This window comes from Equus quagga, chromosome 9 (genome assembly GCF_021613505.1).
Source record: "Equus quagga isolate Etosha38 chromosome 9, UCLA_HA_Equagga_1.0, whole genome shotgun sequence".
Classification (NCBI taxonomy): Eukaryota; Metazoa; Chordata; class Mammalia; order Perissodactyla; family Equidae; genus Equus; species Equus quagga.
Window position 1 is genome coordinate 53,172,093 of NC_060275.1, and position 13,544 is coordinate 53,185,636.

At 40.1% G+C, this 13,544-nt stretch overlaps 1 protein-coding gene across 1 annotated transcript in view; it reads left to right on the plus strand.

Annotated features, from left to right (window-relative positions):
- The first annotated feature begins 10,937 nt into the window (after nucleotides 1–10,937).
- Nucleotides 10,938–13,544, plus strand: part of THOC1 (THO complex subunit 1) — a 53,642-nt gene continuing 51,035 nt past the window's right edge. The window contains exon 1 of the mRNA XM_046672135.1: nucleotides 10,938–13,000. Coding sequence (XP_046528091.1) covers nucleotides 12,716–13,000 — 285 coding nt within the window. The 5' untranslated portion in view covers nucleotides 10,938–12,715. The remainder of the gene's footprint in view (nucleotides 13,001–13,544) is intronic.

The window sequence follows — 13,544 nt, forward strand, 5'->3', positions numbered from 1 at the left end:
TATAGTTTTCTTTTCTTGTGGTGTCTTCCTCTGCCTTTGATATCAGGGCAATACTGGCCTCACTTGGAAGTGTTCTCTCCCATTCAATTTTTGGAACAGTTTGAGAAGGATTGGTATTAATTCTTCCTTAAAAGTTTGATAGAATTAACCAGTAAAGTCATCTGGTCCTGGGCTTTCCTTGTTGGGAGATTTTTGATTACTGATTCAATCTCCTTACTAGTCATAGGTCTGATGAGACTTTCTATATCTTCATGATTCAGTCTTAGTAAGTTGTTTGTTTCTATGAATTTATCTATTTCTCCTAGGTTATTGAGTTTGCTGGTGTATAACTAATTGTTCATAGTAATCTCTTATGATCCTTTTCATTCCTCTGAGATCAATTGTAATATCTCATTTCTGATTTTATTTATATGAGTTTTTCTTTTCTTTTTTTTTTCATTTGAGGAAGATTAGCTCTGAGCTAACATCCACCACCAATCCTTCTCTTTTTGCTGAGGAAGATTGGCCCTGAGCTAACATCTATGCTCATCTTCCTCTCCTTTACATGTGGGATGCCTGCCAAGGCATGGCTTGGTAAGCAGTGCATAGATCCATGCCTGGGATCTGAACCAGCAAACCCTAGGCCACCAAAGCAGAGCATGCGAACTTAACCACTGCACCACCAGGCCAGCCCCTGAGTCTTCTTTTTTTCTTAGTCTAGCTAAGGGTTTGCCAATTTTGTGTATCTTTTCAAAAAACAACTCCTAGTTTCATTGATTGTTTTCTATTGTTCTTTATTTCATTTAATTTCAAAGTAATTTTTGGACAAGATGAAAGGTAGGGATCAAGGTTCATTTCTTCCCCATGTGGATATTCAGTTGCTCCAGCACTATTTATTAAAAAGACCTTCGGGGGGCCAGCCCTGTGGCCAAGTGGTTAAGTTTGTGCACTCCGCTTCAGCAGCCCAGAGCTTTGCCAGTTCGGATCCTGGACGCACACATGGCACTGCTCGTCAGGCCATGTTGAGGTGGCATCCCACTTGCCACAACTAGAAGGACCCACAACTAAAATATACAACTATGTACTGTGGGAATTTGGGGAGAAAAAGCAAAAAAAAAAAAAAAATTGGCAACAGTTGTTAGCTCAGGTGCCAATCTTTACAAAAACCCAAAAATTTTTTTCCACATAGGATTCCATTTGCTCCTTTTCAAAAACCAAGTGACCAATTTCCTGAGTCTATATTTGAACTCTGTTCTGTTCCTTTGGTCTACTTTTCTATCCTTATTACATTTTTTATTGATTTAATTACAATAGCTTTATAGGAAGTCTCAAAATCTAGTAGTATAGTTCCTCTTTGTTTCTTTCAAGATTATCTTAGCTATTTTAGGTTCTTTGCATGTCTGTGTAAATTTTAGAATCAGTTTGTCAATTTCTACCAAAAGTTTGCTGGGATTTTTTTTAAGATTGTGTTGAATCTATAGTCAACTTGGGGAGAATTGATACCTTTACAGTATTGAATCTTCAAATTCATGAACATGGTTTGTCTTTTCTCCTACTTATGTCTTCTTTAATTTATCTCAGCAGTGTTTTTAAATTCTTGTACATCTTTTACTAAATTTATTCCTAGGTATTTAATGTTGTTTATGCTATTATAAACAGCATTGATTTTCAATTTATTTTCCAAATTTTTACAATTACTATATACAAATTAAAATATAGATTGATCCTGTATCCTGTAATCTTGTTATATTAACTTATTAGCACCAATAGTTCTTTTTTATATACTTTATGCCTTTGAATTTCCTATGTAAAAAATCATGCCATCTGCAAATAAAAACAGTTTTATTTCTTCCTTTCCAATCCTTGTGTCTTCTGTTGCTTTTTTCTTGATACACTGGATAGGACCTCCATTTTAATGCTGAATAAAAGTGATGAATGTGAACATCATCTTTTCCAGACTTCAGGGGCAAAGAATTCAGTATTTCACTATTATGATGTTAGCTGAAGATTCTTTTGGATACCTTTTATCAGATTGAAAAGTTCCCCTTCTATTCCTAGTTTGCTGATATTTTTAAAAGTCATGAATGGATGTTGAATTTTATCACTTTTCCTATATCTATTGATATGCTCATATTTATATTTTTTCTCCTTTATTCTGACAACATGGTGAATTATATAGACTTACCTCAAGTGTTAAACCAAACTTACATTCCTGGAATAAACCTTACTTGGTCATGATGTACTATCCTTCTGCCATATCACTGGATTTGCATTTTTTCATTTGGGACTTTTGCACCTAAGTTCATAAGGGATGTTAGTCTGTAATTGTATTTTCTTATAATGTACTTTTAAGGGTATGATATCAGAGTTATTCTAGTTTCACAAAACAAGTTGGTAAGTCTTCTCCTGGGTTATTCTCTAAAAGACTTAGTGTAAGATTGGTATTATTTCTTCCACAAATGTATGGCAGAATTTACCAATGGAGCCATCTAGACCTGGAGTTTGCTCTCTGGAAAAGTTTTTGTTACACATCCAATTTCTTTAACAGTTATAGCACTATTCAGATTTTCTACTTCTTCTTTGTCATTTTGGTAAGTTGTGTTTACAAAGTTTCCATGTCCTCTAAGTTGTCAAATTTATTACCTTAAAGTTTTTAACACTATCATATTATCTTTTTAATGCCTATAGGATCGGTAATGTTTCTCATATTGACAACTTTAGTTTTCTCTTTTTATTCCTGATCTTGCTAAAGCTTTATCAATTTTATTCATCTTTTCAAAGAACTAACTTTTGGCTTTGGTTTCTACTTGTCCCACCTTATCTTTGTTCCTCCTTTTGTGACATCTTCTGATTTTCATTTTTTCTATTATTTGTGTTCTATTTTGTTGCCTTTATATTATTTGTCTACTTTCTTAGGGTTTAATTTGCTCTTCTATTGCTCACTTCTTGATTTTTAACCCTCTCCTTTTCTAATAAATGCTTACAAACTATATAAAATATATTAAAGCTATAGATATTCCTCCATTGTTCTAGCTGTATCCACAAATATTGGTAAATTGTGTTTTCATTATCATTAGTACATAATATTTTCTAAATTCCTTGTGATTTCCTTTTGACCCATGGGTTAGTCAGAATTTTGTTGCTTAATTTCCAAATATTTGGTGATTTTTCTAGATATTTTATTATGATTTCTAAATTCCATTATCATCAGAGAATATATCCTATATGATTTATCACTTTGGAAGTTTTGAGACTTGCTTTATCACTGAGCATATGATCTATTTTGGTGAATTATCCATGTGCACTTGAAGAGAAAATTCATTCTACATTTGTTGGACATAGTGTTTTATAAATACCAATTATGTCAAGTTGGATAAAACTGTTGTTCAAATAGTCTATGCATTACTCATTTTTTTTCTCCTCATTCTCTCAATTACTGAGAGAGATGTATTAAAGTCTCCAACTATGAGTATGGATTTTTCTATTTACCCTTTTAGTTCTGCCAATTTCTGCTTCATGTATTATGAGCTTTTATTTTTCAATGAACACACATTTAGGATGTTTCCTAATGAGATCATCATTTCATTATTGTGAAATGACCTTCTTCATATCTGGTAATACTCTTTGTCTAGGGGGGCTGTTTTTTCCAATATTAAATAGTAATACTATATTTCTCATCACAAGTGTTTACACAAGTATTTTTCCATCCTTTTACTTTAAACCTATCTTATTTTTAAAGTGTATTCTTATAAACAGCATATAGCTTGAGTCTTATTTTCTGAATTCAGACTGATATTGTTAAGATTTTTATTTGATATTTAGTCTACTTACATTTTTTAATAAGCATTTTATTTTGGAATAACTTTAGATTTACAGAATAGTTTCAAAAATACTACTACAGGTCCTAAATACTTCTCACCTAGTTTCCACTAATGTTAATATCTTACATAAGCATAGCATATTTACCAAAACTAAAAAACCAACACTAGCACATTACTATTACATAAACTCCAGACTTTATTTGGATGTCACCAGTCTTTTCATAAATGTCCTTTTTCTGTTCCAGGATCCAATCCAGGATTCCATATTGCATTTTTTTATTCCACATTTACTTTTAATTCAATTACTGATACAGATGGATTTAAGTCTGTCAGCATGCTATTTGTTTTCTATTTGTCCCATATTATCTTCGTTCTTCCTTTCCTGACATCTTTTGATTAATCAAATATTTTTTAGTATTCCATTTTATCTGCTGAACTGCCTGTGCTCCTGCATCTTCCTGACCCTTGTTGACAACCTCTCCTGGTGAACCTCATTAAGCATCCAAGACCCCAAAGAAAAAGATACTTTAAAAAGATGTTACTCTGCTCCCTAGACAGGGCTCAACACTCAAGTTTCATGGCTACATCTCCTCACCAAAGACTGGCTTACTGGGGGCAGTGGGAGGAAGGGGGACCTATTGCAGAGAGGGCCAGCTCTGGCTGTAGCTGTCGGGTGCTGTACTAACTGAAATCAAAGGGCTGAAGTTGTCAGAGCAAGACGCGTGACCTGAGCAAGAAACTGCAGAGGAAATCACAGATGTGGCATATCCGATGAGCTGTAAAACTGAAAAAAAAAATCAAAACTTTTCTAAACAATCAATAATAACAAATATCTACTATGCTAAGTAAAAGGCTGAATTATCTTTCTGTTCTTCTTTATAGAAGTATTACATAATCATTTTCAAATGCTGAAGTGATCAAAGAATATGCAGCCAAAAATGTAGGAGGAAAGTATTATGAAGGGATATCTAGCAGTTGATAATATTATCCTGAATTTTATGATGTTTGTGCCACCTACAATGTATTGTCATTTCTTTTCTCATTCCAAATAAATATTTACTTTCATATCTAATTTCATACTTGTGATTTTGTATTATTCTTCATAAAGACCATCCCTCCCAAACTGTATAAACTTCAGGCTAGATCCACTGCTGCTTTCGTACATGCCTGTTTTTGTTTCTACCATCATAATTTATACTTTAGTATATATACATGTACATATATACTTATATGTATGCCCTCTCTCATTCTCTCTCTCCACCCAAACACACACACACACAGAGGGAGGGAGGGAGACATAGAGAGAGTCAGAGAGATTTTGCAGTTCCCTCTGTGTTCTAACTCTTGTTATATGAACTTTTTTTTCTTATTTTCTCCAGTGATATTGAGGGTATACATATTATTTTAGATTCCACTAATGATTATCATTTATGTTTTTAATGTCTATATGCTTGAATCTATTTTTTTAACTGCCTGAGATCCAACTGAACAGTTTATTTGGGCTCCCCTTATGTATGATTGAATTCAGCACATTTTCTCCCCTTATATTGGACATCTCTTGGCCCTGTCTCACATCCACTGGACCCACTTTTACTCTAGCCACAGCCATCTCCACACAGTGAAACTGACAGGAGTTCACCACAGCAGCATCATACACTTTTTTCCTGCCCCAGGGCTCCTCTAATATTGTCCTATTGCACAGAACCCCTGTGGAAGCCCTCTATGTATTCATGCATACACAAAAGCAATGTGACCATGAGTCAGTCTTTGATGAATGGGGATTAGAAGTCAATGCATGAATGCTTTCCCCCTTTCCTTGGGCAGGCAATTTTGAGGCACATTAGATACGGCTTCTCAAAAGATTCCACTGAAATTGGGCTCCAGTCGCCCATAGCAGTGACAGATACTATAAAGCACCTTTGCAATGACTTTTCCTCCTGTTTGATTCTCCCTGGTTTCACTGCTTCCTTGGATCACTTTCCAAAATAAATTATCTACACACAAGTCTTTGACTCTACTTTTGGGGGTAACCCAGACTAAAACACTCCTCTTCTATCCCTCTCCAAAACTTCCCAAGCTTTGCTGACATAATTTGAGTTCTTAAGAGTCACCATTATTATAGAAAACGAATCCCACTTACCAGATGGCTTCCTGGTCACGTAATGATATTCATGTCTACAGCCACTCAAGTCACCTCTCACCTAAGAGGAGGCCTGTCTGCTACTTTCTTGTGCATCCAGAAAAAGATCCACCACTGCTCACAGGCAAAATTCAACTACAGACTTCACCTGGCTCACAGGAGGTAAGAGAGGTGGACCCCTGCTAGACCATAATCTCCAGCACACTGGATCATTTCAAAGTCAATCCACTCCATTCAGAACTTTAGAGGGTGACCCAGCCTCCTCTTTTCGAGATTGAGAAATAAAAAGGAAACTAAAGAATAACACAACTGTAGATGAAACCTACCTCAGCTCCTGCATTAACTGGGACTCTGATGGCGAATGAATGAAATCCAATTTCAAATGGCATTAAGCTATTATCAAAGAGGTTTAATGGTTCATGGAACTTAGGAGATGAAAACAGAGCCGTCATCTGACATGAAAAAGCCCAGAGCTCAAACTATTCTGCAATTAATCTCTCTTCCCATCACTTTCCCATCTCTCTCTCTCCTCCTACATCTGTCCTCCCCACCTAACATCTTTTTCTTCCTCTCTTTTCATTCTATAGCCCATCTTTCAGCTCTGTTTCTGTGTGTTGGCCTCATTTTCTCTTTCTGTAGATGGGCTTTCTCCCAGGGATAGAGAAGATGGCAACAGGGGCTCAATATTTGTCACAGCCTCTGAGGTGACAGAGAATTGTACTGGGCAGCCAGTATGACCAGTGGGTATTATCCTACTGGCTGCTTGGCATCCAAATACCCTTTCCAATTGAAGGGAAATCCAAAAATAAGGCTCTGCAGCTCATTACAGATGCTAAAAGCAAGGAGGCATGGGTGTAACTTTTCCTGTTCTCTGGAAGCTAAAGCACGAGCACAAGACCTGAGGGTAGCCAATCAGATACTCCCAGCCATGACCTTGAATCTAGAGGAAGAGGTGCAAAGGTTTGAGAGCTGGAGATTAAGCAGGATAGCTACAGCAGCACCGTGTGGAGGTGAGCATACAGCGATGGGGTGGCAAGTATCCAAGGGCTGCAGAATCCAGAAGCAAAGCCACACCATTAGAGATGGTGTTAGCAGGGTCATCTTAAGACTGAAACTATGTCTTGCTTCCACTGAGGGCTGCCCAAGCTTCATCTCCAGGCTTCCACTTGGTTGGATGAGCTTCCGGATTCCCTCCCAATAACTTACTTCTCAAAACAGTAACCAGAGTAGGTTTCTATTGTTTATAAAAAAGAACTCTAACTAGTACAGCAGACATATTTTCCAGCTGCAGAAGAAAAATTTCAAAGACATTGCTGGCCAGGCCTGGTCATACACCCACAACTGTTTTGTCTATTGCAAGAATGGGGCGAGGGGGCGGGGGGTGGGAATGGCAAGTGAGGAGTGGAAAATATGCTGAGCAGCCCCTGCAATAGCTATTAGGACTGAACAAGCTTGACTTTCATTTATAAACATGAATACATAATGAAAAATCACCAGTCATATGAAGGAAATCAGATGCTCCAGAGTGGAAGCAAGGTGACTAATGAAAGCAAATGACTCTCCTCTGAAACAGTTTATGCAAAAAATAAATAATTTCTAAAGCAAACTTTATGTGTTCAATGAGATTCCAGAGGCTGTGGCGTGCAGTAGAAGAGAATGAAACTGCAGGAAGGTCAAGGTCCTAAACAATCTGGCCCTGTCATTTCTCCAACCTCATTTTCCGCTGCTCTCCGTCTTGCTCACTATGGCCTTTTTTCTGTTCTCAAATACGATAACCTCCTTCTTAACACAAGCCACTGCACACACTATTCCATCTACCTGGAATGCTCTTTCTTGCCTTCCCCTGCCAATCCCACCCTCATAAATATACAACAAATTCCTTTCCATACTTTAAATTTTAGCTTAAATATAATTTCCTCAGAGAGGTCCTTCCTGACAACCCTATTTAAAGTCAAATATTGCTCAAGCATTCTCTATCTCAGTCTCTCATTCCTTTGATTTAGAGTGACCTTGGGACTAAGTCACTTAAGCACTGTTCACCTCAGGTTCTTCACCTGTAAACTGGGAATTATAAAGAGTAACTACCTCATAAGGTTGCTTGGAAGATTAAACGAGTTCATCCATGTAACACACTTAGAATTCAAGCACACAATAGCACTCAGATGCTATTATTTCCTTCACAGCACTTATCACATAGTGAAATTCTTTTCTGTTTCTATTTACTTTTTAAAAAATCTGCTCTCCCACAGCATAAAAGCTCCATTAAGGTTAGTAACTCTTCTGTTTAGTTCACAGTGCCAGGTTAATATATATTTGTCAAGAATAAGCAAACGAAGAAAATATTTTCTGAAAATGGATAAAATATTATTATATCAATACCTTAGGACAATGTGGTGGCCATGAAATGCTCCACTCAGATCTTTTGCTGTGGGGAGCACAACTGACTGACAGCCCCAGCTGTTAACTTCTGGATCCACCCCATTTGCACCAAGGCCAGGCTTCCTGAGAGCTGCTTCTAGTCAATGACTGAGCACGGCAGAGGTACTAGTGCAAGTCCATTCTGGCAAACCGCAGGACTCCTCTGACAAGAACTATGGCCTGAGGACTCTCCACTGGCAAAGTCAAACCTTTCTTGGAGCTGCGCTTCACTCAGAAACTTCCTACCTAATCCTCCCTCCTCGGATGTCAGCCCTGCATTGTGGTCCGCAAGCTCTCCCTGCCTGCTCCTGCTGACTCCATGATAAACTTCTTGCACATCTAATCCTGTGGTGGTGTTTGCTTCTTGGTAGACCCGAACTAACACAATCAGGACCTCTGGAAGCAAACTCTGAGGTGAGAATTCATGAGCAAATGACTTATTAAGGTGCTCTCAGGAGAAACCAGGAAAGGAGAGAGAAACAGGACAAGAAAGGGGAACAAGTCAAGCAAGGGTACAATTTCAGGCAAAATCTCTGCCTAACCCTGCAGGGAAACTGGGCTTACCAGGGCAAGAAGTCACCCACTATTCTATTTCTCACCCTGAATTATGTTCACGTATGTGGTCCAACCAAGCTCACCAAACAGGCTTTTGCAATGTACACTAGATAATGATATATACAGTACTTACAATTTAATAAAGTAATACTTCATATATAGTCCAATAATATTGTACCTGTGACTCGGAGATACTAGGCACTCAATAAATGTGTTGAATAAATAGTACAATATTAATATAAAATGAAAATTGCCACCATCCTATAAAAGACAGCAGCCACACACTTTTCACATAATTTCTCTTTTTCCACAAAAACGTAAGTCCCAAAATATATACAAAGTAGCATCCCTCTTCCATCTTTATTCTTCTCAGTTCCATTCCTCTCCCAACGAAGGAGTCTCATTCTTTTTGCTCAATTTTGCCTCTCCAACATCAGTTCCCTGTGAATATCATTATTTCAATCCACTCAAATTACAGAGAGGGAAGGGGAAAGATGGCTAGGGCCCAGAACCTGAACCAGCAAAAGCTGCAATCCAACATCCTAATGTGGTTGACTGATGAATGGAGCAAAAAGTTTCCTCTTCCCTAAGCTAGAGGATAAGGACTAGAACAAAAGCAGACTAGGCTGCCTCTCTTGGTCTTTGCTCCTAGATCTCACCACTCCAATGGTAACCTGAATCCATGTAAGAGCACACCAAGGAAAAGAGGAAGGAAGATGCAAATGCTTAGAACCGATCTAAACCATCCACCCTAGGATTTTCAATGGAGGGTATTTCTTAACAGAGAAGCAGTCCCTCATCCATCTTACCTCACTAACAGAAGAGGAAAAATGGGTGCACAATAAGCTTAAGTGAAGAGGTTACACGTTATTGGATGTCTGCTCTTTGAATGTTACTATTACATAGTTTTAAAAAATTTACAGGGGCCAGCCCCATGGCTGAGTGGTTAACTTCACGCACTCCACTACGGCAGCCCAGGGTTTCGCTGGTTTGGATCCTGGGTGCAGACCTAGCATTCCTCAAGCTGTGCTGAGGCAGTGTCCCACAGAGCAGAACCAGAAGGACCTACACTAGAATATACAACTATGTTCTGGGGGGCTTTGGGAGAAGAAGAAAAAAAAAACGATTGGCACCAGATGTTAGCTCAGGGCCAATCTTTAAAGAAAAAAAAACTTATAATGTGTTATTATCGATGACAATATGATCCTCGCCCTTAGCCAATTGTAAGGAAACAATTTATGAGACATTAAGATGGTAATGTCTGTTGGTAAAGATTCAAGAGTTAAGGATTAAAGCTAGGCTCAAATCCCAAGCTAGCTTTCTCTAGCCACGTGACCTAGGAGAGACGAGCCTGTTTCCTCACAGATATATTGTTATGTACAATGTTGTCGTAAGGGGTAGAAATAATCCAACAAAAGTATCTGGCTCATAGAAGGTGCTCAACAAAACCTGACAATTACTTATCACAGTATAACATGGTGGCAAGAACACGAAATCTGGAATCAAAACCCCTGGGTGGTCTCATTTTGCTAATTACCTCTATCAAGAACCCTATCCCTTGAGTTTGCTTCATGTGTAAAATGGGCATTATAGCTGTATTACCCACCTCAAAATATCATTTATAGGATCAAATGAGGAACTACATGTTAAGTGCACGGGGAATTATAAAGCATTTATTAATGTGATCTAAATGCTAAAGTATTTTTCTACTGCAATGATTTTTGAATGACATCTTTTTAAAATGCATTACCTACTTTCTTGCTTTATTAAATATAATCTTATCTTGAGGTCTGAAATCATACTGATGTTTGTGATGTCTTTGCCCTTTTTAAGCTATCCAGCATCAGATTGCTGCTTTTTCAAAAATAGGTTTTGTTAAAATTTTCATTGTGGTAAAATATACATAAAACTTAGCATTTTAATCATTTTAAGTGTACAGTCCAGTGGCATAAAGTACATTCACATTGTTGTGGTACCATCACCACTATCCAGCTCCAGAACTTTTTCATCACCCCAAGCTGAAATCTGTACCTATTAAACAACAACTCCTCATTATCACCTGATGATTGCTGCTGTTTTCCCTGTTTCTTTACCTGGTGTTGCTTCCCTTGTTAGCAGCAAAACAGCTCATTTTCTCCTTCCCTCAAAATGCACTGCTGGCTATAACTTGGCAGGAACTATAAAAGCCATTTTTAAACCCACAACATTCTTTGGCTTCAAACGTTAATACCACCTGGTTCCAACTTCAGTTTTCAGCCCTATTTCTGTTCAGAACCTAACGTTAAAGTAAACAGCTGTCTTTCGCTGTGCTTCCTCGCTTCACACCTCTGCTCATACCTTCTCTCCATGTGGAATGTCTTTCCTGTTCAGCCCTTCCCACTCTACCTATGCCTACCAGAATCCTTCAAGGTCCAGGTCATGCTCTATCTTCTCCATGAAGACTCCTTGACCACCTCATATGGTAGTGATCTCTCTTTCTCCTTTGACCTCTTACAGTAGTTATTATCTAAATTACTAATGATAGAAATTGTACACTGTAGTTGTTTCATGTTAACCATAGCTCCTCAAAACAGGAATTAAGCTGTATTATTTTGTTCATTCAATCATTTGTTCATATATTTATTATTCATTCAACAAATACTGTCCACTGTGTACAAAAATGCCCCCAAAATAATTGCTGAATAAACAAATAACATTCTAAGTCACTGGGCTTTCATGGATGAGTCAATAAACACCAGCTCTTCTTATGTTTGGGATTTTGTAAAAACTAATTTTATCTACCTCTCAGGTCTTAGTTGTGCTCCAGGTAGTTAGTAATCATCTGTAATATAATAATAATAATCCTATTACACTAGCTACCTATTAAATTAGTTAATACCAGTTTATTTTGCCTATTTGGACATTTAAGTTATACAATCAAACCTGAATGATTCTGTTGATTCTAAAAAAGACTGTAGTGTTCCAGGTAGCCATCACTGTTCTCAATTCCCACTTAGGGGCAAGACCCTAAAGTTGTCTTTCGTTAACTTCCTACATCCTCGTTGGATGTCAATGAGGGGAACAAGGTAAAGGGCGCCTAGCTTTCTTCATTTAGGTACCCATAGAAGGGAATTAGAGCCGGTAGGAAGTTCCTCGCACTTGGGTCACTGCTTGTTTCCTCACAGCATAATCCCAACTGAGAAAGTTACTGGCACTTGGCTTCTCATTAGCCAAGGCTCTCAAGTGAGAGGAGACAAGGGAGGAAATCGCTGAGGAGACAGGGTTTCGCAACGGGTGCCTCCACCTGGACGCGGCGCCACCCATTTTCCAATCGGAGCCGAGTACTGCATTCCTCCTCGGTCTTTCTCTTTAGCAGAGACCTCTACGTGCCAGCAAAGTTAACTGATTCCAAGATATTAACACTAATACTTAGATTGCTTTACAAGCCACACTTGCCTTCATTATTCCGTTCGCGCTTTTCAACAGCCCTGTGATACAGGCATTACTGGTATTTCACAGGAGAGTGAACTGCTCCTGAGCCACAGGGCACTTGAACCACAGGGCTAATGCGTAAATCCGGAGCTGAGACCACTCCTTCAGGGAGAATGACTGCGGTCCGGAGGCCCAAGGCCACTGCCAACGCTTCCCCAGATAACCCGCCAGGCTCGGACTCTCAGGCAGCCGGTACCTTCCCCCGCGGCCCATTGAGCCGTAACTAGCCGCCATTCTCCCGGCTTCCCTAAAGCACAAAGAACACAGCCGGTGCCCATCCCGGCCTAGTCCCCGCCCGGCAGCGCAAAGCTTACAGGACGAGGCCGCCCATATGCCGTCACCTCGAGGGTTCCCCACAAACCCGACTAAGTACTGTGCGGCTGACTCAGGGTTCCAACGCCCACCTGAACTCGGTCCCCAAGAAAGCTCCCAACAGCCAGCTGGCCCGCCCCTGGGTTCACAGGCCGCTCTAGCCGTGCACAGAGCCGGCAATCTCGTTGCTCCCTGCTTGACGTCATCAGCGAGCGCCACAGCGCGGTGGCGGGCAAGCGCAGCCGGGAAGATGTCTCCGACGCCGCAGCTTTTCAGTTTGCCCGAAGCGCGGACGCGGTTCACGGTGAGCAGGAGGCCGGAGGGGGCGGGCGTAACTCAGCGCTACTCTTTGCCCTTCTTTCCCTAAAATTACTCGAATTTTGCCCTGGGGTAAAGCGGGGACCGAGGTGTGCACGCTTCGGGGTGGGCTCCTGGCCCCTTCGGGGGCTGGGAGGTGAGAAAGGCGCATTAGCTGTCTCTTTCGCGCGTCCTCTGCTGTCCGTCTCCGCCCTCCCGCCAGTGGCTCCCGCGGCCTCGATTTCTGGGCGTCTTTGAGCCCTGCGTGGAGGGCTTACCCGAAGACCGCCTCCGATGCGGTCCAGCTCCTCTGCGGTGCTCGCTTAGCGGGTCAGGTGTCTCCAGAACTGGAAGGGGAGTTACTCTGGGGGCGCGGGGGGCGGGAGTTGGTTTCAGCCCAGAGAACCGGTTCCCGCCCCGCCTCCTAAGCTGCCAGGTCGTTTTTCCGGTCGCCTATTCCTTACTCCTTTAACCCTCCGTATCTCACTCCTAAGAGATCGAGGAGGAGATCCTAAATGGGAAAAGGCAAACAGAGATTAGCTTTGGAAAGG